This window comes from Pristiophorus japonicus, chromosome 21 (assembly GCF_044704955.1).
Source record: "Pristiophorus japonicus isolate sPriJap1 chromosome 21, sPriJap1.hap1, whole genome shotgun sequence".
Lineage (NCBI taxonomy): Eukaryota > Metazoa > Chordata > Chondrichthyes > Pristiophoridae > Pristiophorus > Pristiophorus japonicus.
In genome coordinates, this window is record NC_091997.1 from 5,849,499 (window position 1) to 5,875,940 (window position 26,442).

The window sequence follows — 26,442 nt, forward strand, 5'->3', positions numbered from 1 at the left end:
ATTAAAGCCAAGGAAGTGGCATACATATTGGCCAGAAATAGCAGTGAACCTGGGGACTGGGAGAAATTTAGAACTCAGCAGAGGAGGACAAAGGGTTTGATTTGGGCAGGGAAAATAGAGTACGAGAGGAAGCTTGCAGGGAACGTTAAGACGGACTGCAAAAGTTTCTATAGATATGTAAAGAGAAAAAGGTTAGTAAAGACAAACGTAGATCCCCTGAAGTCAGAATCAGGGGAAGTCATAACGGGGAACAAAGAAATGGCAGACCAACTGAACAAGTACTTTGGTTCGGTATTCACCAAGGAGGACACAAACAACCTTGCGGATATAAAAGGGGTCAGAGGGTCTAGTATGAAGGAGGAACTAAGGGAAATCCTTATTAGTCGGGAAATTGTGTTGGGGAAATTGATGGGATTGAAGGCCGATAAATCCCCAGGGCCTGATGGACTGCATCCCAGAGTACTTAAGGAGGTGGCCTTGGAAATAGCGGATGCATTGACATTCATTTTCCAACATTCAATAGACTCTGGATCAGTTCCTATCGAGTGGAGGGTAGCCAATGTAACCCCAATTTTTAAAAAAGGAGGGAGAGAAAACAGGGAATTATAGACCGGTCAGCCTGACATTGGTAGTGGGTAAAATGATGGAATCAATTATTAAGGATGTCATAGCAATGCATTTGGAAAGAGGTGACATGATAGGTACAAGTCAGCATGGATTTGTGAAAGGGAAATCATGCTTGACAAATCTTGTGGGATTTTTTGAGGATGTTTCCAGTAGAGTGGACAAGGGAGAACCAGTTGATGTGGTGTATTTGGACTTTCAGAAGGCTTTCGACAAGGTCCCACACAAGAGATTAATGTGCAAAGTTAAAGCACATGGGATTGGGGGTAGTGTGCTGACGTGGATTGAGAACTGGTTGTCAGACAGGAAGCAAAGAGTAGGAGTAAATGGGTACTTTTCAGAATGGCAGGCAGTGACTAGTGGGGTACCGCAAGGTTCTGTGCTGGGGCCCCAGCTGTTTACATTGTACATTAATGATTTAGACGAGGGGATTAAATGTAGATTCTCTAAATTTGCGGATGACACTAGGTTGGGCGGCAGTGTGAGCTGCGAGGAGGATGCTATGAGGCTGCAGAGTGACTTGGATAGGTTAGGTGAGTGGGCAAATGCATGGCAGATGAAGTATAATGTGGATAAATGAGGTTATCCACTTTGGTGGTAAAAACAGAGAGACAGACTATTATCTGAATGGTGACAGATTAGGAAAAGGGGAGGTGCAACGAGACCTGGGTGTCATGGTACATCAGTCATTGAAGGTTGGCATGCAGGTACAGCAGGCGGTTAAGAAAGCAAATGGCATGTTGGCCTTCATAGTGAGGGGATTTGAGTACAGGGGCAGGGAGATGTTAGTACAGTTGTACAGGGCCTTGGTGAGGTTGTGTACAGTTTTGGTCTCCTAACTTGAGGAAGGACATTCTTGCTATTGAGGGAGTGCAGCGAAGGTTCACCAGACTGATTCCCGGGATGGCGGGACTGACATATCAAGAAAGACTGGATCAACTGGGCTTGTGTATTCACTGGAGTTCAGAAGAATGAGAGGGGATCTCATAGAAACGTTTAAAATTCAGACTGGCTTCGACAGGTTAGATGCAGGAAGAATGTTCCCGATGTTGGGGAAGTCCAGAACCAGGGGTCACAGTCTAAGGATAAGGGGTAAGCCGTTTAGGACTGAGATGAGGAGAAACTTCTTCACCCAGAGAGTGTGAACCTGTGGAATTCTCTACCACAGAAAGTTGTTGAGGCCAATTCACTAAATATATTCAAATAGGAGTTAGATGTAGTCGTTACTACTAGGGGGAATCAAGGGGTATGGTGAGAAAGCAGGAATGGGGTACTGAAGTTGCATGTTCAGTCATGAACTCATTGAATGGCGGTGCAGGCTCGAAGGACCGAATGGCCTACTCCTGCACCTATTTTCTATGTTTCTATCCCTTGGTTCACAACAGCAACTCTAGAGAAATAAGACCAGCAGCAGTTTAACAAAGCATTATGCTTTGAAGACTACATTTCACTGAAGGTGGGGGGGGGGGGGGGCGGGGGGTTAAATTTGCACAATTTATGCAGTTTTCCTAATTTCATTAGCTGTCAGCTTTGGCTGTTTTACTGAAGCCAATGAAATAGGAATACACATTAGATTCCTGTTTTCGGGCAAAGCGAATCTGACCTTTTTCTAGCATTATGCTATAAAAACATGTTGGTATTATAGTACTGTCACATGATGTGGTATACCTGAAAATTTCTTGTGTAGTACCCATTACTTATTTCGTGCATGAATCTCTGACCAATAGAACGAACAAAAATTGGCAGGCAGCTTAGCTATAAGCTACTTAAATGGATTTCAATAGAAATGAAGGCAAAATACTACAGAGACTGTAAATCTGAAATATAAACAGAAAATGCTGGAAATACTCAGCAGGTCAGGCAGCATCTTTGGAGAGAGAAACATATAGACATCTTTACCCAGAGAATGGTGAGATGGGGATATAGACATCTTTACCCAGGGAATGGTGAGATGGGGATAAGAGTTAACATTTCAGGTCGATGACCTTTCGTTACAGCTGGAAAATGTTACAGATGTAACAGGTTTTAAGCAAGTACAGAAGCAGGGAAAGAGAGGGAGGGGAGGAAAGAACAAAAGGGAAGGTCTGTGTAAGGTGGAAGGCCAGACTGAATAAATGACAAAACGGATGATGGGACAAGGCAAAGGGGAGTGGTAATGAGCCAAGTAAAGAAACAAAGTATGGGTCTAGAGGAGCCGTAATCATTACCAGCTCCTGCTGTCCAAAAAAATGGAAACAGTGGTTATGATCTGAAATTGTTAAACTTGATGTTGAGTCCGGAAGGTTGTGAAGTGCCCCATCGAAAGATAAGATACTGTTCCTCGAGCTTCCATTGAGCTTCATTGGAGCAGTGTAGGAGGCAGATGGCAGAGAGGTCAGAGTGGGAATCAGGCAGAGAATTGAAATAGTAAGTGACTGGAAGCTCAGGGTCACACTCTGAACGGTGACGTTCAGCAAAGTGATCATCCAATCTGTGTTTCGTTTCCCCAATCTAGAGACCGCAACGGGTTAAAAAATGAGTCAATTCCCTATGGCGTTGCACATAAGGAGTCAAGATCAAGTGTAGTCTACAAGTGAAATAACATTACAGACCTAGAAACAATTGGACCAAGGGGCACAGACATCATTTTAGTCTCCATTTTAAGTCACACATTCGCTCCTTATTTTTCTATATTTCCAGTATAAACTTCTATCTCCATATTTATAATGGAAACTGTCTATATAAATTTAGAAATGTAATTACACCCTCCTGCCAGTGGTGGCATTGCAGCTCCTCCATTGGGCGGAGGGTATAATTACAGCATGACGTCTACATAGTCAGTTTCGTTTATCAATGTGGGCATCAGAACTTAGAATCAAAAAAATGGACAAGAAGTTCATGCAGATGTAAAATTTTAAAAGATATATAAACACTATCTAATTAATGGTTGTTGTTGCTGTAATTAATCTTATAATAGTTAAATTAATAGTCAGGCACCGAAGCCTTCAGAACTCCTTGGTTCAATTAATGCCCTCTATTGAGCACATCTATTATAGAAACGTAGAAATTAGGTGCAGGAGCAGGCCATTCGATCCTTCGAGCCTGCACCGCTATTCAAGATGATCATGGCTGATCATTCAACCTCAGTACCCCTTTCCTGCTTTCTCTCCATACCCCTGATCCCTTTGGCTGTAAGGGCCATATCAAACTCCCTTTTGAATATATCCAATGAACTAGCCTCAACAACTTCCTGACATACGCCGTGGTGGAGAATTCCGCAGGTTAACTACTCTGTGAGTGAAGAAGTTTCTCCTCATCTCAGTCCTAAATTGCTTATCCCTTATTCTTAGACTGTGACCCCTGGTTCTGGAACTCCCCAACAATGGGAACATTCTTCCTGCCTCTAACCTGTTCAATCCCATCAGAATTTTATATGTTTCTATGAGATCCCCTCTCATTCTTCTAAACTCCAGTGGATACAAGCCCAGTTGATCCAGTCTCTCCTCATATCAGTCCTGCCATCCCGGGAATCAATCTGGTGAACCTTCACTGTACTCCCTCAATAGCAAGAACGTCCTTCCTCAGATTAGGAGACCAAAACTGAACACAATATTCCAGGTGTGGCCTCACCAAGACCCTGCACAACTGCAGTAAGACCTCCCTGCTTCTATACTCAAATCCCCTAGCTATGAAGGCCAACATGCCATTTGCCTTCTTCACCGCCTGCTGTACCTGCATGCCAACCTTTCAATGACTGATGTACCATGACACCCAGGTCTCGTTGCACCTCCCCTTTTCCTAATCTGTTACCATTCAGATAATATTCTGTCTTCCTGGTTTTGCTACCAAAGTGGATAACCTCACATTTACCCACATTATACTGCATCTGCCATGCATTTGCCCACTCAACTAATCTGTCCAAGTCACCCTGCAGCCTCTTAGCATCCCCCTCACACCGCCACCCAGCTTAGTGTCATCTGCAAACTACATTACTGTGCCACCAAGTCAAAAATGTAAAACTGAAGGCATATACTATACAGAAATAATGCTTCTCCTTAAGTGGCCTTACCTCCTTCTGCTTCTTGATAATATGTGATAATTCGGTGTAAGGGATTCTAGGATTAAGCTCACATTCCATCAACGTCGCTCCTTCATAATCCTTGATGTAGCCCACATACCGGCTTTTGGGAACTTTTATATCCTTCGAAAATCCCTGGAGACAGAATAAAGTATAAAAAAAAAATTTTATTCAACACATTTTTTTAATGAGTCTAATGTCTTGAAGACATTAATTAGATTTTTCTCTTTATTCTGCAAATGTGAAAGAAAGCATCGAGCGGAAGAGCGATACCTGCTTTTTGAAGTAACCAATGGCATATTCATCGGCATATGTCAGGAAATGCAGAATGTTGTGCTTAATGTGGTATTCTTTCAGGTGATTCATCAAATGTGTACCATAACCCTGCCAGAAGGAAATATTATTAATATATAATCGAGTGCATTTACTGGTGCTCCTGAGTGGGAGCATATCATTGCACAACTTCAGTGAAAACTTCATCATAAACTCCTCAAACTGCTGCAAAGGGGTGTGTCTCAGTGAAGTTTCAACTACTCTGTTAAGAACAAAGTTGTCAGCCAGAATCGGGGGTGTAAAATTCAGGTTCAAAATTAAACTTCTGTCCAACAGTTATGGGAATTATCTAAGAAGTATTGGTGCATTGGTAGGATGATAGACAAAACCTATAAAATGCACACCATCTGTTTTTCTCACATGATAGGTCAACACAAAACAGCAATAATTTGATTTATTATTGCACCATTTTTATAAATAAATGGTCCCACGCTGGGCCAAAAGATGAATTAATAGGAAGAGTAAGCAAAAAGCTTGGTCAAAGAGGTGGGCTTAAGAAGGGTTTTAAAAGCAGGAGTGGGAGGTGGCGAGGCAAAGGACCTTAGGGAGGGAATTACAGAATGTGGGGCCGAGGTGGCTGAAGGCAGTGGGGTGAGGTGGGGAATGCAAGAAGCCAGAGTCAGAGGAATGGAGAGTTCGGGTCTTAGAGGGGTTGTAGTACTGGAGGAGGTTACAGAAATAGGGAGGGAAAAGCCATGGTGGGATTTAAACACAAAGATAAGAATTTTCCTTTAATGCATTGGGGAACAAGCAGAAAGCGTAGATCAGTGAGGACAACAACAACTTGTATTTATATAGCGCCTTTAACATAGTGAAATGTCCCAAGGTGCTTCACAGGAGTATTATGAGATAAAAAATTTGACACTAAGCCGCATAAGTAGAAATTAGCATGTGACCAAAAGCTTGGTCAAAGAGGTATGTTTTAAGGAGCGTCTTGAAGGAGGAGCGGTAGGGAGGTTTAGGCAGGGAGTTCCAGAGCTTGGGGCCGAAGCAACAGAAGGCACGGCCACCAATGGTTGAGCGATTATAATCAGGGATTCTCAAGAGGACAGAATTAAAGGAGTGCAGACATCTCGGGGGGGGGGGGGGGGAGGAGAGGGGGGCTAGAGGAGATTATAGAGATAGGGAGGGGCGAGGCCATGGAGGGATTTGAAAACAAGGATGAGAAATTTGAAATCGAGGTGTTGTTTAACTGGAAACCAATGTAGGTCAGCGAGCACAGGGGTGATAGGTGAGCGGGACTTGGTGCGAGTTAGGGCACGGGCAGCCTAGTTTTGGATCACCTCTAGTTTACATAGGGTAGACTGTGGACTGTGGGAGGCCAGCAAGAGTGCGTTGGAATAGTCAAGTCTAGTGGTAACAAAGGCATGGATGAGGGCTTCAGCAGCGGATGAGCTGAGGCAAGGCAGATACAGGCGATGTTATGGAGGTGGAAATAGGTGGTCTTAGTCATGCGTGGATATCTGGTCGGGAGCTCATTTCAGGGTCAAATATGACACCAAGGTTGTGAACAGTGTGGTTCAGCCTCAGACAGAAGTTGGGGAGAGAGATGGAGTCAGTGGCTAGGGAACGGAGTTTGTGGCGCGGACCAAAAACAATAGCTTCGGTCTTCCCAATATTCAACTGGAGAAAATTTCTGCTCATCCAGAACTGGATGTTGGACGAGCAGTCTGACAATTTAGAGACCGTGGAGGGGTCAAGAGAAATGATAGTGAGGTAGAGATGGGTGTCATCAGTGTACATGTGGAAACTGACGCTGTGTTTTTGGATAATGTCACCAAGGGGCAACATGTAGATGAGAAATAGGTGGGGGCCGAGGATAGATGCTTGGGGACACCAGAGATAACGATGCGGGGGCAAGAAGAGAATCCATTACAGGTGATTCTCTGGCTACAATTAGAACGATAAAAATGGAACCAGGCAAATGCAGTCCCACCCAGCCGTTTTGTTTATATTTAGGCTGGTTTCATTTCTTGTAGATCTTATGCAAGTGTGAAACCAAACAAGGGTAATCTCAGTGAGCTGGATAATGGAGTAGAGGCGTTAGATAAGGATGGTGTGGTCAACCATTTCAAAAGCTGCACAGAAGTCGAGGGAGAGATAATGCACCAGTCACAGAGAATATCGTTTGTGACTTTGGTTAGGGACGTTTTGGTGCTGTGAGGGGCATGGATCTCAGAGTATGACAACCATATCAGTTTCTCGTTTTTGTTGAAACCTGTACAAATCACGTCACATTACTGTGATCCTTGACAAACAGGTCTGATTAAACATCAATTGTAAAATTGCAGCAACATTCCTTGTACAGAATTCCCAGCCGTGAGCATTCCTTTGAAAAACTGAGAAAAGTTTAATGTTTCCTTCCCCTGCTCCCTCTATGATACAATATGTATACTCAACTCTTTCAATATTGAATACTAATGGCCTGAAACTTTCATAGCCGTGAAACTGATAAGGATATTGAATGATCTGTCAAATCTTGTACAGTGTTTATCTCCTTAGAGGGGAGATAGCCAATATTTAAAATGTATGAGTTTTTAAAAGGCATAACATCTCTACTTTTGAGCCACAATTTGTTCTAGATGTTGACAGCTGATTGCATTGTTTTCTTTTACTGTTTGCATATTAATAAAGGCCCGTGGGCACTGTGTTCATTGATAGCTTTATGTGAGATAAGTTGTGCATTATGCAAAGTTTAGAATAAGCTTTTTGTTTCAATCAAATGCTGATAATGGACTTGGAGCGAGATGAAAGAAGTTAGCAAGAAGTCTGACTGACATGGATCATGTTAACTCCGAGCCTTTACACTGACTGTCACCTTGCTTAAATTTCACGCACTGTGATGCATAATTGTAACTACTGTAATAAAAAGATGCATTGCATAAAGACGCAACACCCGCACTACATATTCACGAACGACACCCAGCACTATTAGCACCCTTTAATAAATGGTCTACTTGGGGGGTGGGGGAGGAGGCGAGGGATTGGGGGGGCGGGGGGTGGGTAGAGGAAGAGAGAGAGAGTGAGACACAAACCTTTCAGTAGTGAAATTAGGAAACACTTCTACACACAAAGGGTAGTAACAGTTTGGAACACTCTTCCATAAACGGCAATTGATGTTAGATCAATTGTTAATTTTAAATCTGAGATTGAAAGATTTTTGTTAACCAAAGGTATTAAGGGATATGGGCCAAAGGCAGATATATGAATTTAGATCGCAGATCAGCCATGATCTCATTGAATGGCAGAACAGGTTCGAGGGGCGAAATGGCTTACTCCTGTTCGAATGTTCCTATGACAGACATATTATAGAGGTTGATGCATAGAGCTGTAGTGAGTGCTAAAGGTGGCAAAGACCATATGTACAAGGTCTTTGCCACCTTTAGCACTCACTACATTTGTTTATATCCAATTATAATTGGATATAAACAAATGATAAGAGCAACAATAAATTTAAAATACTGTAACTCTTAAAATAACTTTTATAACCTTGTGGTTGACAATATATTGGTGAATGTTAATGAATGAATTAAATTATAGGATTACTCAGATTTGACGCAACATGAGTTTGGTAATAAATAATTTCAGAAGTAATGGTTACAGTACAGTTACTAACAATTCTGTCTCAAGTTCTTATTTTAAACCTGAAGGCTCATGTCCATACAAGTGCTATGGATTGTAACCAAGATGCAATCTCTCTCACTTCTGTAGACTTTTGCATCATTAGGAATCACTGGCGTACACGCCACGAAATTATCCCTTACCTTCACCTGCTCGTTGGATGTTACAGCACAAAATACAATTTCTGTGAATCCTTGGGTGGGGAACAGCCTGAAACATATCCCTCCAATGACTCGACCATCCTTAATCAGGGCCAGGGTCTTATGCTTTCTGTAGTAACAGGATGTACCACACATCACACTTTGGAAAGTTTATTTAAACATAAAAGACATTATATTTTTTGTTTCAGTACGTCCAGATTTTTAAAATTACTTGCGATACCTACACAAATAACAGGGACACTCTCGCTGGTCCCTGTTTGAGGGTACAAAATCTAAAATGTCATCACAAATTACAATTTGAAGCTGTAATCAAGATATATACACTGCCCAGTAATTGCTTGATTATTTTTGCTCTCAATTTCAAACTCTCTCATTTCACTGAGCCACATTCCAGGACATTTCACTTAAGTGAAAACAGATTATTGGGTAAAATTCCTTTGCTCTTGAAGCACAACAATGACGCAAATACGTTCGTAAAGACTACCTGTTCTCTAGAAAAATAGTAAATGTGTTCTAAATAAATACATTTACAATTTCAGTTGAAATAAACTAGAATTATTCCTACTTCCAGGTATGAACAACTTTCAAAATTGCTCACAGGCATTGATTACTTTAATTTTGTGACCAAAAGCAAAATGATGTACATCTTTTGACCTTACAGCACAAAGCCTTACATTTTATCAGTATTTTTATCAGAACACACACATTAGAAAAGTTAATTTCTATTTATAACTTGACAACTGTATTTGTGAAAGAGAGCTGAATCATGAAGCGCTCGAAGTGTACTCACGGATCAAAGACAAGCCTTGTGATGTACTCTTTTGGCATTCGTGGTAACTGATGTGAGAAAACATTTTGTAAGCCAACCAACCACATCATTATTTTCTTGTTTGATCTCTGAGAAAGCGAGTTCCCTATGACATGAAATTCAATGACACCTCTCCGCTCCTCCAGACGTGCTGCCTCATCGCGAGCTGCATTTGCGGACAACAAATTTGTCTACAAAGAAACCCAAAAATAAAAGGTGCATTGATTGAAATTCTTGACGGTCAATTGAGCTCCGAGTCAGCTCAATGCATTCTCATCTGCCAAAACTTTCAAGGAGAGGTTTGTTTTGGAACAAAAACAAAGAAACTGATGTCCTCGTACAGAAATTATGTTGCAATCTTATTTGAACAATTAAACACACAGGAAACAAGGGGCTAGAAATTTGCCAGCCATGCGCCTGTTTTTTCGGTAGAAAAAGGTGATCAGGTAAATTGGCCAAAGTCTTGCGGCAGTGGTTTTGAAATACCGCTGAAAAATGGACCGCCGGCGTGCAAGAAGAAAAAAAGCACTATCGTTTTAAATTAGCCATTCAGTGCACCCATATTCTGGGTGAAAAAAAAACGCCCGAGAAAAGTCTGTGTTGCAGCATATGAAGACCTGCAAAAAAGGTAAGTTAAAGTTTGTATTTTTACATTTTTTTGCAGCAATTACTTAGTTACAGGTCTTAGAAATATTTTGTGATTTTTTTTTATTTTTTGCTATTTTATTTTGTGTTTTCCTCTTCCCCCAGGGCTCATCTTTTAGCGGTAATCGGCCTCGGACTAAAGTTGGCGAGGATCACGGTTTCCCCCGCGAATCCTCGTGCAACGCCGATTTTTACCGCTGGGTGCGTTTTTTTTTCCAATTTTAGGCCTTTAAAAAATTATGGTGTGATTTGCGGTATTTTGGGCGAAAAATGACGAAAAAGTACCGCCATCACCAAAAGACAAGTTTCTAGCCCAAGATGTGGTCGCTTCAATGTACCCAGCTTGTTTGTAAATTAAAGCAACGCATCCTGATTATAATTTCCCACATATCAAGTTCTTTATTCAGACGAAGCTAAACACACCCACTGAGGGAAAACAAATTAAAGGCTGTGCCACCATGAACACTTTCAATCGCCCAGTTACTGAGCAGCACTGGCAAATATATAGAAGTAAATCATGGTGGGGAGAAACAAAAATTTGCATCAACGTTTTTTTTTTAAACTGTTCTGGGATGTCGATATGATCAAATTCTAATACTACAGGTACAACGTCTCAAATCCAGCAACCTCGGGACCGAGACTGTGCCGATTTTTGGATTTTTCCAGATTTCGGACAAGAAAATCAAGAGCGTACGTATGCTACCGAGACAGACAAAGTACTAATGGTGGCATGGGTCAGGTCGGGTCGGGCCTGGTCGAGGGTCATTCGGCAAGGCTCAGACCGATTGCACATCATTTAAAACATCGCGGCGAAGCCGATAACTAGTCCAGCCCACCAGTTTTTGGACGATAATCCCACATTTTATTTTACTAAATATCAAATGGGATTTTCTCAAAAATGTCCGGTTTTTGGACAATTCCGATTTTCGGACAGCCGGATTTGAGATGTTGTACCTGTAGTATAAAAGCAAAATACTGCAGACGCTGGAAATCTGAAATAAAACCAGAAACTGCTGCAAATAACCAGCGGGTCAGTCAGCATCTTCGGTGAGAGAAACAGAGTTAACGTTTCAGGATGATGACCTTTTGTCAGAACTGGAAAAAGCTAGAGATTAACAATTTTTAAGCAAATACAGAGGCAGGGAAGGGGGGGGAACGGGAGGAAAGATCAAAAGCGAACGTCGCTGATAGGGTGGAAGGCAGGAGAGATTAAATGACAAAAGGGATGATGGTGCAAGGCAAAAGATGGGAAAAGTAGAGAAACAAAAGATAGGTCTAGAGGAGCTGTAAACGGCAAGAGCGGAATCATTGCCAACAGCTGCTGTCCAAAAAATGACAGCAGTGGTTATGATCTGAAATTGTTGAGCTCAATGTTGAACCCGGAAGGCTATAAAGTGCCGAATCGAAAGATGAGGTGCTGTTCCTAAAGCCTTCATTAGAACAGTGTAGGAGGCTGAGGACAGAGAAGTCAAAGGTGGGCGGAGAATTAAAATGACTAGTGACCGGAAGTTCAAGGTGTTCCGTAAAGCAATCACCCAATCTACATTTGATCATCCCAATGTAGAGGAGAACTGCATCGTTAGCAGTGAATACAGTACACTACATTGGAAGTAGTAAAAGTAAATCGTTGTTTCACCTGGAAGGAGTGTTTGGGACTCTGGACGGTGGGAAGGGAGGAGGTAAAAGGGCAGGTGCTGCATCCCCTGCACTTGCACGGGAAAGTGCCGTAAGAGGAGGAGGAGGAGGGGTTGTTGGATGTGATTGAAGAGTGGACCAGGATGTTGCAGAGGGAACTGTCCCTTCGGAATACTGAAAGGGGTGTTTGGTGGTGGCATCACGGTGGCAAAAATGGCAGGGCATGATCCATTGAATTTGGTGGCCGGTGGGGTGGAAGGGGAGGACAAGGGGAACCCGATCGTGGTTCTGGGAGGGAGGGAAAGGGATGAGAGCAGAAGTGTGGGAAATGGGACAGACAAGGTCTAGGGCCCAATCAACCATGGTGGAGGGGAAACCTCAGTTGAGGAAAAAGGAAGACATATTGAAAGCATTAGAGTGGAAGGTAACATCATCAGAACAGTTGCGACAGAGACGGAGAAACTGAGAGAATTGAATAGAGTCCTTACAGGAAGCGGGATTGGAGGAAGTGTAATCAAGGTAGCTGTGAGAGTCAGAGGGCTTATAGATGATGTTGGTCGACAGCCTATCCCCAGAAATGGAGATCGAGAAGTCAAAAAAGGGAAGGGAGAGTTGGAGATGGATCATGTGAAGGTGAGGGAGGGTAGAAATTGGAAGCAAAGTTGATGACAGTTTCCATTTTGGGGCGAGAGCAGGAAATGGAACCCAAAGTCGGAAAAAGATGCGAGGGAAGGGACTCGAGTAGGACTGGAACAAAGAATGTTCCACATATCCCACGAAAAGGCAGGCGTAGCTAGGACCCACACGCGTTACCATAGCAACACCTTTTATTTAGAAGAAGGGAGTGGAGTCAAAGGGCGGAGGAGGGTTGTGGTGGATGGGGACTGGTTGGGCCTCCGTTCAAAGAAGAAGTGGAGTGCCCTCAGGCTGTCCTGGTGGGGGATGGATGTGCAGAGGGATTGGATAGCCATGGTGAAAAGGATACAGTTAGGGCCAGGAAACTGTTAAAGTGGCAGAGTGAGTCGGAAGATTTGCAGATGTAGGTGGGAAGAGACTGGACAAGGGGAGAAAAAAAAAGAGTAGAGATAGGAGGCATTACAACTGATCCTAATCCAATCTTAACCAATATCCATGCACATGTGCTTCCAGGACTGGAAACTTTGGCTGCTATTCCCTTCCTTGGACAGAAGTGATGAGGCTAGTATATGGATAAATGACTTTCATTATCTCAAACAGTAACCTACCTCTGGGCCCAACATAGCTGCTGGATCTGTGATAGTCAGCATTACTTCATTAACCAGCTCCATAGGAATGTCACCCATCACACGCATCCTCTTTGCATCTTCTAGGGTCATGGTGTCAGATAGTTTCCTTTTCTCTCCTGTAATGGACAACAATTGTCTTAAAAGTATTTAAATACACAGTAAACCATCTAATTTATCTAATGCGTTGCTCCAGGTAAGTGTCAGATTCAATCTCTTGTCTGCACTCCTGAGTTAGCTGATCTCAACCAGGGTTGATGATAGGAGTACTACAACTAGCCTAATCGCCTCTGGCCAAGGAAGAAAATATCAGCCGGTTTTCAGTTCTGGAAGCACTTGTGCATAAGGACTGGATTTGGATCAGCTGTGATGCCAGAAATAACAGCTTGACCTGGATCCTCTGTGGCTTTTCCCCGATTGCATTCCAGTAACTCCATGTCTATAGGCACTGGATCACAACAAGCTTGCCATTAGCTGTGATGGCCCCGCTGCTGAATAGCCTACCGACCAGAGCTGCCCAGACTCTCACGCGAAGTGCAGCTACTGGCACCAATCAAATCATATCCTAACACAAGTCACCATGTTCAAGAGAGGAGAGGTCATGGGAGAAAACTCGAGGTAGAATTGGAGAAAAAAGGTACTACCCTAGTTAAATTTTTCGTTTAGCATCCTCTACCTTTTGGGAGCAGGACACTTGTCTGTTCTTATGACTGTCCTCATGCTGAACTCCAAATCCATGCTAGGTTACTTGGGAATAGGAGACAAGAAAATGCGAAGTTCTACGTAAGGGTAAGGAAGGAAATTCAGGGGTAAATCATCCTGGTTTATTCTCATATTAAGCGTGTGGCACCAGCAAAGACCTTGGAATAATGAACTCATCATTCTTTTGAGCAGGGAATGGTGCACAATATAGGAAGAGTGAAAGGAGGAAATGGGAAGAAAGCTTAGCCAACCTTCCTTGACTGACATACATCGATAGAAAGTATTTAGAGATGTTGAGGGGAAGGAGGAGAAAAATGTCTTTACTCAAACGATTGTGAATCTTTAGAATTCTCTACCCAGAGGGCTGTGGATGTTTAGTCATTGAGTGAATTCAAGACTCAGAACGATAGATTTTTGGATACTAAGGGGAAAAGAAAAGAGATATGGGGATAGGGTGGGAAAATGGAGTTGAGGTAAAAGATCAGCCACGATCTTAGGGTCGAAGGGCCGAATGGCCTACTCCTGTTCCTAATTATGTTCTTAAAAGAATCTCATTTTCTATACTGCCAAAAGTTATGCTAATGTTAAATTAGACATAGTAACCCTAATGTAACCCGCTTACAGGACCTCAAAAGTTCATTTGTTGGGGATTTACAGTTTCCTCTTTTTCTTCAAAACCAGGCCCATCAGGTCACTACATTTAAAAGGCGAATTTCTGATCCATTGTATATTTTGCAGTATATATAAAAATCATTGCTATGGTACAGAAGGCTGGTAACAATTTAAAATACAGGTACCCTGTATATCGATAAATAGAGGGATGATGCCACCATGTGTCCAAGATGGATTACTACATTTTTTTTTACAGCAGCAAACGTGATGTGAACAGCAGTGGCTGATCTTGGCAAGAACAGCTAAGTTAAACCTTGAATATCTAAGTAATGCTGCACCACATCATTTATTGTATAGACTCATATTTTCTCCTGGCCCTTTGTTATACTAAACTGCAGGTGCTTACCCGACAAGTACCAAGCACTACAAGCTGGCTCAGATCCCCATTAATTAAATTGGCTGCTGCATCAGAGTATGGCCTCTGTTTTCAATTGGATGTCTTATGTATCTGACAATGAACAAACTTTATTTATTTTTTAAAACAAAAAACACTTAGAAAAAAATCCGGATCCTACAACTTACATGATCACAGCTGCTCTACTGACAGGATTCCAGCATTCCATCACTTTACATGCAAAACATGCGTTTGTTATATAACTGCATTACAATGCTTCTGATTTTTCTAGCATTAATATCAGATTAAAATAGACTCTTACAGTTCATAGTAACGCAACAATTACCTGATGCTGGCTCAGAAACCCCCATGTCAACACTAATAGATGCTGGACTTGAGCTACAATTGATGTTTCTGCTTGATGTAGGGATACTAGGCACTGGGGACGGACTAACAGCTGAAAAATAAAATGTCAGCAATATAAAAAAATTTTTTTATAAACACAAAGTTTCTATGAACAAATACACATCACGTGATAAAAGAAACATATATAGCAGTGGAAGATGACCCGATCTCCAACCTACATTAAGTGATGCACATTCAACCCATCCACAAAGACAGTCCTTGAGCACTATTGGATATCTGCAGTGCAGTTCGAGCTTCAAATTAGTATGGACAAAGTGCATTAATCCTTTGAGGACTGAGGCAGCATTAAAACACAAAAATCTAATGTACTAGATAAATATTAGGAATTAACAAACATTCTGCATATATTTGCTATATTCTACTTTATAATATTTAGCATTAGCAGTTCAAAAAGGATCCATATTATATGACAGAAACAGGTAAAGTTGAAAGCTGTGAACCAGCATCAGTACTCTTAATGGTTCAGATTTCTATATGGATATTTCAAACCATTGCCCTAACTACCAACAAATCAAGGGAACCCAAATCAAGTTCCGAGGTTTGTTGCAAAATTGTAGACGGCAAGAAACGATTAATAAGAAAGCATGTTTTTTTCTGCTTTGTGCCTTTTATTTTTCACTTTCAAAGATCAGTTGTAACTAAGAATAAAAGTACCTACTATATGGTAATTAAATCACGCTCATTTGATCCTTATTTAGCCCGGGGGGGGGGGGGTGAGGAATGTACTTTCAGTATTTACTCTCCTGATTGATGTTCAGTGAGCGGTGTTGGAAGCCCATTGTATGGGAGTTCAGTGAAAACAGGATCAAGCTCAGTTGTGATGCTGCCCACTGTCAAATAGCCTGCTATGAAATCTGATCCATCAACAATGAGCATTTGGATGAGACAGTGGATGGTGACCAGCACCTTTAGAACTGTGTCCCAGCAAATAGCAATACATCCAGGACAACATGGGAGAAATAAAATAGGCAGAAAAAAGGTCAAGTACGACAAACAAAAAATATTTACTTATAAAAGCACAGACAGTTTTGGAGTTTGTTAATCATTTTTGCACAAGGAATGTTCGTGCCGGGGGAATGAAACACTTTTCATATCAGGCATGCAGGGTCAGGTTAGTAGGTGCACTTTTAAAGTTTTCTTAATTCTGAATCAAGGTGGCTCAGTATCTCCCTTGGAATAGCACCCTCTCTCACCCAGCGAGATATTTTTCCACTTCACACACCAGCTATCTTGTGACGCCACTGAGTAAGATTGCCAGTTAGTGCTGAATTAGAGAGAGTTTTGTGCCCAAACCACAAACTGCCCATGCTCATTTCACATACAGCACCTTAGGGCCAGCAGAGAGACTTTCATTGTCCCTGGCACCTTTTGAGAAAGCAGACCTGTGGCGACTGCTGATTCTAGAGACAGCTACCTGGCTGTTGGCCCAGTTGCACTCCTTCCGCAGCAGACAAAGTGAAATCAGAATCCCAGATTGGAGAACTCTGGCCATAAATCTCTTCCTCCAGCATAGACAGGAATCTAAGAATTAATTGAGAAGAAAAATAAGACAGAGCTGACACTACAAATATTGCAAAATAAAATTACAATATTGGAAAAGCAGTCACTCATCTAAAAATCATACAACAGCAGATAAAATATCAATATATAGCTTAATATAAAAACTCTGACTTCGGGCTTCCAACACATTACAGTTACATTACAGAGCTATTAGAGGAACAACAGGGTTAAGTGTTTAACCTGTTTTACAGCAACTGGCCAACTTCGAACAGTTGCATTTCAGGATAAAGCAACTAAAGTTTCAAATCCCTTAAGACAAATGTTATTTTTAAGTTAGGTGGGCAGTGAAGTGATGGATTGTTAAATTTTCCAGAAACTGTACTATGAATTGCTCTTTGAATTGAGCTCCGCCTTGCAGGGTGGATCAGGTTGTAGTCATTCTCCACTGGAGTGGGCCGTCACATAAGTAGTTAAAGGAAAATTCCTGCTGGAACGAAATAGTGTTTAATCAGCAATAACGAGTCTCAGATTCTGCCATACAGTTTTTTCCTATTGCCAAGAAATGTCCACACTATTTGAATCATACCTGCAGTGTGTACCGCTGGTTTTGTACATCATATTTCCCACACAATGGCTGTGTGTGCCAGCACTTTTCAAACTACCTATCTTGGAGATTTGGGATGGGGCGGGAAGGTTTCTGAGGCTGTCACAGAGGCAAAACTGTTTTCTATTGTAGCTGCCTCTACAACTGCAATATCTATCTCTTCTTTCACAGCTTCAAAGAAAACACTAAATCAAACTTGAAGCGTTAATCTCTTACTTTGGGAAGTGGGTGAGGATGAGTGTTCGTTTTTCTGGCATCAGCTTGTCTTTCTCCACCCTGAACTTCTCAAGCAGCTGTCGTCGAGTGACTGTGAAGATGGACCGAAGCAGTGTCCTCCCAAAGACCTGTGTAGTTTCATACCGAGGAAGGCTGTCACAGCTTTGAGGCACATGACAGTAGCAGAGCCACCTGAAATACAACGAAAATGACAATTAAAAAAAATATTACCCTCCTGTTCTTACAAATAAAAATCCTAAGACTGAGACCTTGGAAAACCAATGTATAAAAAGTTACTATATTAACTTTCAGAAATTAACATTTTTCTTTTTGACTTTGTGACAAATATAGGAACACTTAGCCATATTGTAGCATTGTTGGTCATCAGCTAGATTTTCTTCCTTCCTTTGGCATGGTTACACGTAAACTGCCAACACAAATGAGGAATTATTATGTAACTGTACATAAAAATTGTGACGTGGGAAATTAAAACAGACCTCACTGTGCAGTAGGGGTGCTCTTCTAAGATTGATGCTGAGATATATTACTGGGGCAGAATGGAAAGGGCGTTACATTTTGGATCCTACTGCTTTGCGTGAGTTGGGATATTTGCTTTGCGTGACTTGGGAATACTTATGGAGCATGTTCCATTCCCTTGCACTAACACTCCTCGCCTTAATCAGCTCAAAATTCACAAAAAAGCTAAGACAATAAATGTGTTTAAAGCTAAAGCCACACATGCACAAAGGCAAAAGCCTCCCTCTTGCGCAGTAACTGATTTCACACAGATCAGAGGGAGCACTGTTGATAGCAAAGGAGCAATAGCAATTTTTATATACAAGGATGGAAACTACCCCTACCCAGTCCTTGTGAATTTTTATCATTTTAAATTAGGAAGACAATATTAGGCAGGAAAAGATTAGAAAATAAAACAACAGCTCCCAATTAGCATGTGGAAACAAGAACTATATCAAATTTAACACTGCCCCAGAAGCCATATCCAATAGTTTCCTTTCTCCCTCTTCTCAGACAGACCCCTGATCGGGTTCATATTGAACATGTTTGGAACATTCCAGACTCCCCATAGAAGCCTTTGAATCAAAGTGAACTAAAATACTATGCCTCAGGCGACAAAGGTTGTGCAGTCAATTTGCAACATTGTTCCTTCCCTTTTGGGGTTTAGATCATCCCGCTCCAACAGTCCTATATGAAATGAGTTGTGGCAGTCTCAACCAATTTCTGACAGGATGCAGGGCCAAAGCACAAGAATACCCACTATTTGGCAAACTAACACAAAGTTGATTACAATAAATACTGCAGAAACTGGATGTGTCCCAATGGTGCAATAGAATGCTCTTCTGAAAGTGGAACTGAGGCATATTGCTGGGCAAAATAAAAAGAACATTATTCCACCTCTGGCCAGTGAGGACTCTCACCAGCAGTTCCTTTCCCTCACATCAACATTCCTCATCTAAAATGAGCAAAATCTAAAAACAAAGTAACTGAACATCTCCTCATAGACGTACTTATGACACTCCCCAATACCTGGTATAATTAACTTTGTATGCATCAACATCTTCGTTCTGGGACCTCTGCCGGAACTGAGATGGAGTTTCCAGTTTCCAGTAGTTCAAACAGAGCAGGAACATTTTGGAAAGTTCATACATGGTTTGCTTTTCCTTGGCAGGAATGTGGCTGAATTTGTACTGAACAAAATTAAAAATTCCCTGGTAGAAACAGAATATCAAAGATTTAAATCCAATGAATCATCACACATTTACATCCAAGATTTATTGCTATTGACTTCCCCCAAAGATACTATTCCTTTATTCGCTACGACATCTTACCCTTGATGTTTCCACTCTTAGTCCTTCATCTATCGACACTCTAGGCTTCATTGGGATCGATTTTAACTTTTGGACTGCTGATTGGTTGATCCTGATCACTATGGTGGGTGGGTGGGTGGGTGGGTGAGTGGGGGGGGGGGGGGGGGAGGGGGGAGTCAGGAGCCCAGGGTGGACACAGTCCAGATTATTATTGTGGGGCCTGGAAGACTGCACCTAAAAAAACTAAAAACTTACCTTTATGGAGCCTCTTATCTGCATCAGCAGTAAAGGTGGTTTGAGAGTGCATGACGCACACCCCAACCAGTTCTGTGCTAAAATGTCAATTGGGATATTATTTACATCAAGGACTCTTGATTTGCATTTTAAACAGGGCTTACTGCCTGAAACACGCAGGCGCTTCAACCGCCCATCAGAAGGACCCTCTAAGAACGGCAGCGGGCAGAGTGTTGGCGTTAACGGGGCAGTAAACCAACCGCCCCACTAATGTGAATTTCGACAAGTTATAATCACCACCACTATCTCCTTCATCCAAGTAGAACGTCCCTTTCCATGCCACTTATTTTCACATCAACAACTCAAGGGGTCAACCTTGGCTTAGACACAGCACTCTCACCCAAGTCAGAAGGTCGTGAGTACAAGCCCTATTCGAGAGAGTGGAGCACGTAATCTAGGCTGACATTTCAGCGCAGTACTGCGGGAGTGCTGCACATTTGGAGCGGTCAACCTTTGGATGAGGCATTAAACCAACATCTGGTCTGCCCTCTCAGGTGGACAAAAGATCCAAAGGTAATATTCAAAGAGATGGGGCGTTCTTCTGGTGTCCGCGCCAACAGTGATCCCTTAACCAGCACCAGAAACAGATCATCTGATCGTTTACCTCATTGTTGATTGTGGGAACTTGCTAATTGGCTGCCATGTTTCCTGCATTATAACAGTGACTACATTTTAAAAGTACTTCTTCAATGGCTGTGAAATATTTTGGGAGGTACTGAACTCATGAAAATCACTATATAAATGCAATTTCTTTATAAAATCTTAGTCTGTTCAAGACTTGAATATGCCTCCCATATCTGAGGAGGTTCATCTAGCACTTCTCATATACTCGAGCATAGATACAGGAAAATGGTTGCTTATTATGCAATCCATCTTTGACCTAGTCTCCAACCTCCATCTCTTTCCAGTTGCAACCTATCTTTTCGCTCTCTAGTTTACCGGCGCTCCTCATAATTTTCTTTTCTTATTCCTTCTTTACTCCAAACATACCTAAATGCTCTTCCTCCTCTCTACTTTCTCATCATGTTGAAATCAAGAATCATTGTAGTCACCCAATCCAACACATTCTTTTACAGGGCCCTCAAACTGTGGAACTCCTCACCTCCCTCAGTTTTAACTTTCTCTTAGAATGTTCGGACTTTTAAAACTCAAGCTTGCCATTATCCAATCATTATTGCCTGATTTATCTCTGCTTTTCTTTTATTCTTTTCAATCTTGGTAGTGTCTTGCTTTAGACTCTCACCGTGTTTCTCAAATTTGAAAAATAAATTTGGCCAAGAGGGACAAATTCATTGAATGAGTGTGTTCAAGTACTAAAGATAGGTCAGAATGAGATTCAGGCTTAAATCTCCCAGTTGGGGGTCCGGTGCTCTTCAGGAATGCTCACCTTTAGTTTCAACATCAAGGCGATGAGAACACGGAGAATACATTCTGTAAAACGTTGAGTAATTTCTGCGAAATACACTACCTTTGCTTACTTGAAATTCAAGCGCATCAGTTCATTTAGTTATGGAACAAAGCAATGTAAAAACATAGCAATGTTTTTCCTCCGTCCAAGGAATACAAAGGAAGACTAAGGTTATCTATGGTGTCTCTCCGCTCACTGATATTTAAACCTCCAATGTCAGACGCTGCCACTTTTAGATCATTACTGTCATAACCATAGTTCTACATTTTAGTCACAAGTATATATTGTGTGGCTTCTTTTTGATAAAAGGACTATTTTCATCCCCACTAGAAATGCAAGTTTTATGTTTAAAGTTTTGAATATTATGGGTGGAATTTTCTTCTCTGTCATTCATAATCCAGTCAAAACTACAATCTCACTCAAACTTCCTGTGTTAAAGCCTCACCTGCTCAATGCTTGGTTTTTCAAATGGAGGGCTTCCCAACTTTCCTTCCACCACAGGACATGCCATTTGCAAGATACATTTCCGTAAAAGCTAACAGGAAGGAAATAAAGTCAGCTACTTGCCTCAATACAATGCGCGGAAGTACAGCACAAATGGATGCAATTTAAATACCTGCAGATTCAAAGAGCATGTTGTATTAAAATTATTGGTTTGGTTTGGTGTTTGGTAAACATTGTACAACTTTATAAAAATGCTTGTTCGCTTCAATTGATCCAGCTTGACGGGAAAGCTTTAATGTTATAGCATCTTGCTTTTCAAGTCTGCTCCAACTGATCTCTAAAAGTTAACATACAAACTGTACATTTCTCAAAGTACAGTAACATAGAAAAAATCAAATACTGACTGAGTATTGTTTTGAGCAGATCTTTGATCCATCTAGCCTACTGTTGGACTGCTTGCTTTCTCTTTTTCATTTCATTGCATTAAACGTCAGATTACACACTCAGTTGTCATAATGGCAGGATCAGTCTTTATTTAAACTTCATACTATACAACAAAGTGTGATAGTTACTGAGACATACACTTTACAAAATCAGTGCATGCTGCCTGCTCTTGAGACATAAACCCCAATTCTAGTGTATGCTGCTACAACAGTATTCACTCACATCTCTTGTACAACATTTTGCTGTTGAACACCACATTCCATGCATACTATCAATAAATCATGCTCCATCAAAGGTACACACAAATACTAACAGAATGACAATATAATCTAAACAACCAGCTACTGTCACTCCTGAAATTGTTTAATTGCCACAATCGACTCTTGTCATGCATTTTATTACTATAACACACGTGACCAAATCGACACATTTGAATATGGCTGAATAACTCTCACATCTTCCAGCATCTTCTTTCCTGTGGAGACAGCCTCGGCTTAAATCTCGTACCCAATTTACAATCCATGCTCATCAGAAAGGTGCATGAACATTTAACCCATCATTTGTTATCTCAGCCTGTGATTCTGGAACTAATAGTCCTATATCCCACTTACTAATAGGAATTCATCCAAGTATTTTTTAACACTTGACCAAGTTTTATACTTCATTATTCTGACTGAGAATCCATTTCACAAATCTATCACCCTCTTCCAAAGAAAATTGCAAACATTTATTTTATTCTGACATCTATAACATTAAACTATATCCCCCCCCCCCCACCCCACCCCCCAGTCCTCAGTCCTCAAATCCTGTGTCTGACAGAACTTCCGAATCCAAATTTGCAATTGCTGCGAAAACCTTGAAGATCTCTAACAAACCCTCCTTGTCCTCCTCTTCTCTATACAGAGAAGTCTGGCTCGTCCCCCTAAATTCAGGAGCCAGCTTACTAACTCCTCTGAACTACCTCCAGGAACTCTACTCAAAGATAGGGAAAAAAACTGAACATCCTCTCACCAAGTCCAGATATCATTTCAACATCTGTTTTATGTCACACCCCTAGCTGCACACTATTTGCTTTCTAGTCACCTGTGAACTGAAAGTTTTAACAAACTATCCACCAACCCCAGATCTACTTTTACCTTAAACACATCAACATTTATTATATACTTTACATTCTCAATTCTTCTACCTAATCCCATGACTTTACACTTATCTGATGCCATGGCTCAGTAATAACACTCTCATCGAGTTAAAAGTTTGTGGGCTCAAGCTCCACTCCCGAAACTTGAGCACATTATCTCGGCTGATACTTCAATACAGTACTGAGGGAGTGCTGCATTGTCGGAGGTACCGTCTTTCGAATGAGACGTTAAACCAAGGCCCCATCTAGTCTCTCAGGTGTACTTTAAAAAAAATTCCAAAGCACTATTCGAAGAAGGGCACGTCAGTTCACTTTGTGTCCTGACCAACATTTATTCCTGATCCACCATCACTTATCTGGTCATTTATCTTACTGCTGTTTGTGGAATTTTGCGGTGTGCAAATTGGCTGCTCCATTTTCCCTACGTAACAACAGTGACTACACTTCAAAAACTTTGAAGCATCTTCAGACAACCTGAGGTCATGAAATGCGCTATATATAATTACTATTTCTGTCTTTCCTTTTTCCTGAAATCTTACAAATGAAAGAGTTATAAATAGTCGTGCTACGTGCATGTATGCTCACACAAAACCAATTCAAGATTTCACAATTTATATTTTCAGAACTGTTTACGAATATTTTTCATGTAACAAAAGGATATACAATAGGAAAATGCACTATTGCAGCATATTCAGCTAATTTTACTCCTAAGACCTCACAATTTACATTCGCCCCAGTTCATTAATTATGAGTTTCTCACATTTGTAAATCAAGACCTGCAATACACCGTTGCCATAGCAACATCCCCTATATATGTAGTTTACATTTGTTGCCAAGGAAGCTTCTCAGACTTAACCAATCAATGCTTAGCAAATATTTGCTCCAGGTAACACAGGAAATACAGAACCATTGCTCCAATTTCCTAGATTGTATAAGTTAGCTGAGCTAGAGACTAACTTCCCCACTTAGACTTACCTTGAAAAGATAGAAATAGACTTGTTTTGTGTCAGTGTCCTCCTCTTTGTGAACTGACATGAATAGATTCTCCACGTCCACCACCATCCCAAGCAGCCTGTTAATCTCATCTTCTGAGACATTATCCAAGTGCGAAACATGATCCGCTAATGGTCAAACACAACAAAAACATTGCAAATGTGAGCAATCGAGTTAAAAAAGTCATTTGTTTAGTTCTCCACTCAGGATATTTTAAAACAAGATCTTATTTCTACAACAACAATGTGCATTGAGATAATCACCTTTAACGCAGTAAAATGTCTTAAAGCCCTTCACGGGAGTGTTATCACACAAAATGACACCGAGCCACATAAGGAGATATTGGCCCTGAAATTCCGGCCTCCCAGGACCGTACTGAGTGAGTACGGACCCGGGAAGGCATCGCAAAAGCTGGTTTTCAGTGCACAATGTGCATGCGCTGAAAACCGGCTTTTCCAGTCCGTCAAGTTGGAGCTTATCAGATCCAACACATCTCGGCAGCCAGGACATTTGCATGCGCAAGATTGCGGTACTTACCCATATATATTTTTAAGTTTATCTTGCCCAACGGATGTCCTGAAAACTCTTACGCCTGATAAAAGCAGGGAAATAGTCTACTTTTACAGGTCTAAGAGTTTTAAAACACACTTAAAACATAAAAAATAAAATTTTAAAAACACTATTTTTAAAAACCCTGCTCACTACATTAAATTTATTTTAAAGCATAATTTAAAACACTTTTTTAAAATTTTGAATTTAAAAAAATAATACATAAATAACATTAATTTAAATTAATGTTAAATATGTAGTGTATTTTTTCTATTTTTTATTAATGTGTGTGTTTGGGGGGAGGGGGTGGTTCTCATTTATAATAATGGAACTCCAACTTACGGAGTTCCCATTATTATGAATGAGAACATACTTTACCTTGATTGGTTGCCTGGAGCCACGCGCTGCGACGCACAGTCAGTGGAGGCCTCAGGACCGGGAGCTCGCGTGGGCGCAGAAGGAACAGGTAGGTGCGCATCTTTGTTGTAGAATCCAGTCGAACGCCTGCGGGAAGCAGCCAACCGGGATTTCTGGGCCGTTAGAACAGATGACCAAAAGCTTGGTCAAAGAGGTAGGTTTAAGGAGAGTCTTAAAAAATGAAAGAGAGGGGGAGGGGTTTAGGGGTTAGGCCCTTGGCAGCCAGGCACAGCCTGGAGTGGCGTGGAGTGATTAACACCGGGGACGTGCAAGACGCCAGAATTGGAGGAGCTCAGATATCTCGGGAGGGTTGTAGGGCAGGGGAGGATACAGAGATAGGGAGGGGAGAGGTCGTGGAGGGATTTGAAAACAAGCACAAGAATTTTAAAACCATAACGTTGCTCAATTCTACATCAATTCCGGATGTGTTGTACAACCACAACAACATATTTATATCGCGCCTTTAATGTAATTAAAACGTCCTAAGGCGCTTCACAGGAGTGTTATCAAAAAGAAAGTTGGCACGGAGCTATATAAAATGTTAGGGCAGATAACCAAAAGTTTGGTCGATGAGGTAGGTTTCAAGGAGTGCCTTAAAGAAGGAAAGTGAAGTGGAGAGGCGGAGAAATTTGGGGAGGGAATTTCAGAGCTTAGGACCTAGGCAGCTGAAGGCACGACTGCCAAATGGTATAAATTTAAATACAGGGATTTTCAAAAAGGTCAGAATAGACGGAGTGCAGAGGTCTCGGGGGATTATAGACCTGGAGGAGATTACAGCGATAAGGAAGGGTGAGGTCATAAAGGGAATTGAAAACAAGGATGAGAATTTTAAAATCGAGGCATTGCTTAATCGGGAGCCAATGTAGGTCACAGCAAGCTCAGGAGAAAGGGGTGAGCAACACTTGGTGCAAGTTAGCACAGAGTTAGGCAGAGTTTTGGATGACCACAAGTTCATGGAGGGTAGAACTAGGGAGGCTGGCCAGGAGTGCGTTGGAAGAGTCAAGTCTAGAGGTGATAAAGGCATGGATGAGGGTTTCGGCATCAGATAAGTTGAAGCAAGGGCGGAGACGGGAGACATTACGAAGGTGGAAATGGCCGATCTTAGTAGGATACGAGGTAGGAAGCTCAATTCATGATCAAATCTGACACCAAGGTTGCGAACAGTCTTGGTCAGCCTCAGACCGTTGCCAGGGACAGAGATCAAATCAGTGGAAAGGGAACAAAGTTTGTGGCGTGAACCGAAGACGATGGCTTCGGTCTTCCCGATATTTAATTGGAGGAAATTTCTACTCATCCAGTGCTAGATGTCGGATATGCAGTGACGGTGAA

General features: G+C 41.5%; 1 protein-coding gene across 1 annotated transcript in view; it reads right to left on the reverse strand.

Moving 5' to 3' along the window:
* The window catches only part of kat2a (K(lysine) acetyltransferase 2A), a 56,002-nt gene that overhangs the window by 18,646 nt on the left and 10,914 nt on the right, over nt 1-26,442 (reverse strand). The window contains exons 3-13 of the mRNA XM_070864311.1: nt 24,130-24,275; nt 21,574-21,663; nt 19,146-19,327; nt 17,601-17,792; nt 16,695-16,801; nt 15,201-15,311; nt 13,129-13,265; nt 9,587-9,795; nt 8,779-8,905; nt 4,955-5,065; nt 4,673-4,816 (exon numbers count right to left, since the gene is read on the reverse strand). Coding sequence (XP_070720412.1) covers nt 4,673-4,816; nt 4,955-5,065; nt 8,779-8,905; nt 9,587-9,795; nt 13,129-13,265; nt 15,201-15,311; nt 16,695-16,801; nt 17,601-17,792; nt 19,146-19,327; nt 21,574-21,663; nt 24,130-24,275 — 1,556 coding nt within the window. The remainder of the gene's footprint in view (nt 1-4,672; nt 4,817-4,954; nt 5,066-8,778; nt 8,906-9,586; nt 9,796-13,128; nt 13,266-15,200; nt 15,312-16,694; nt 16,802-17,600; nt 17,793-19,145; nt 19,328-21,573; nt 21,664-24,129; nt 24,276-26,442) is intronic.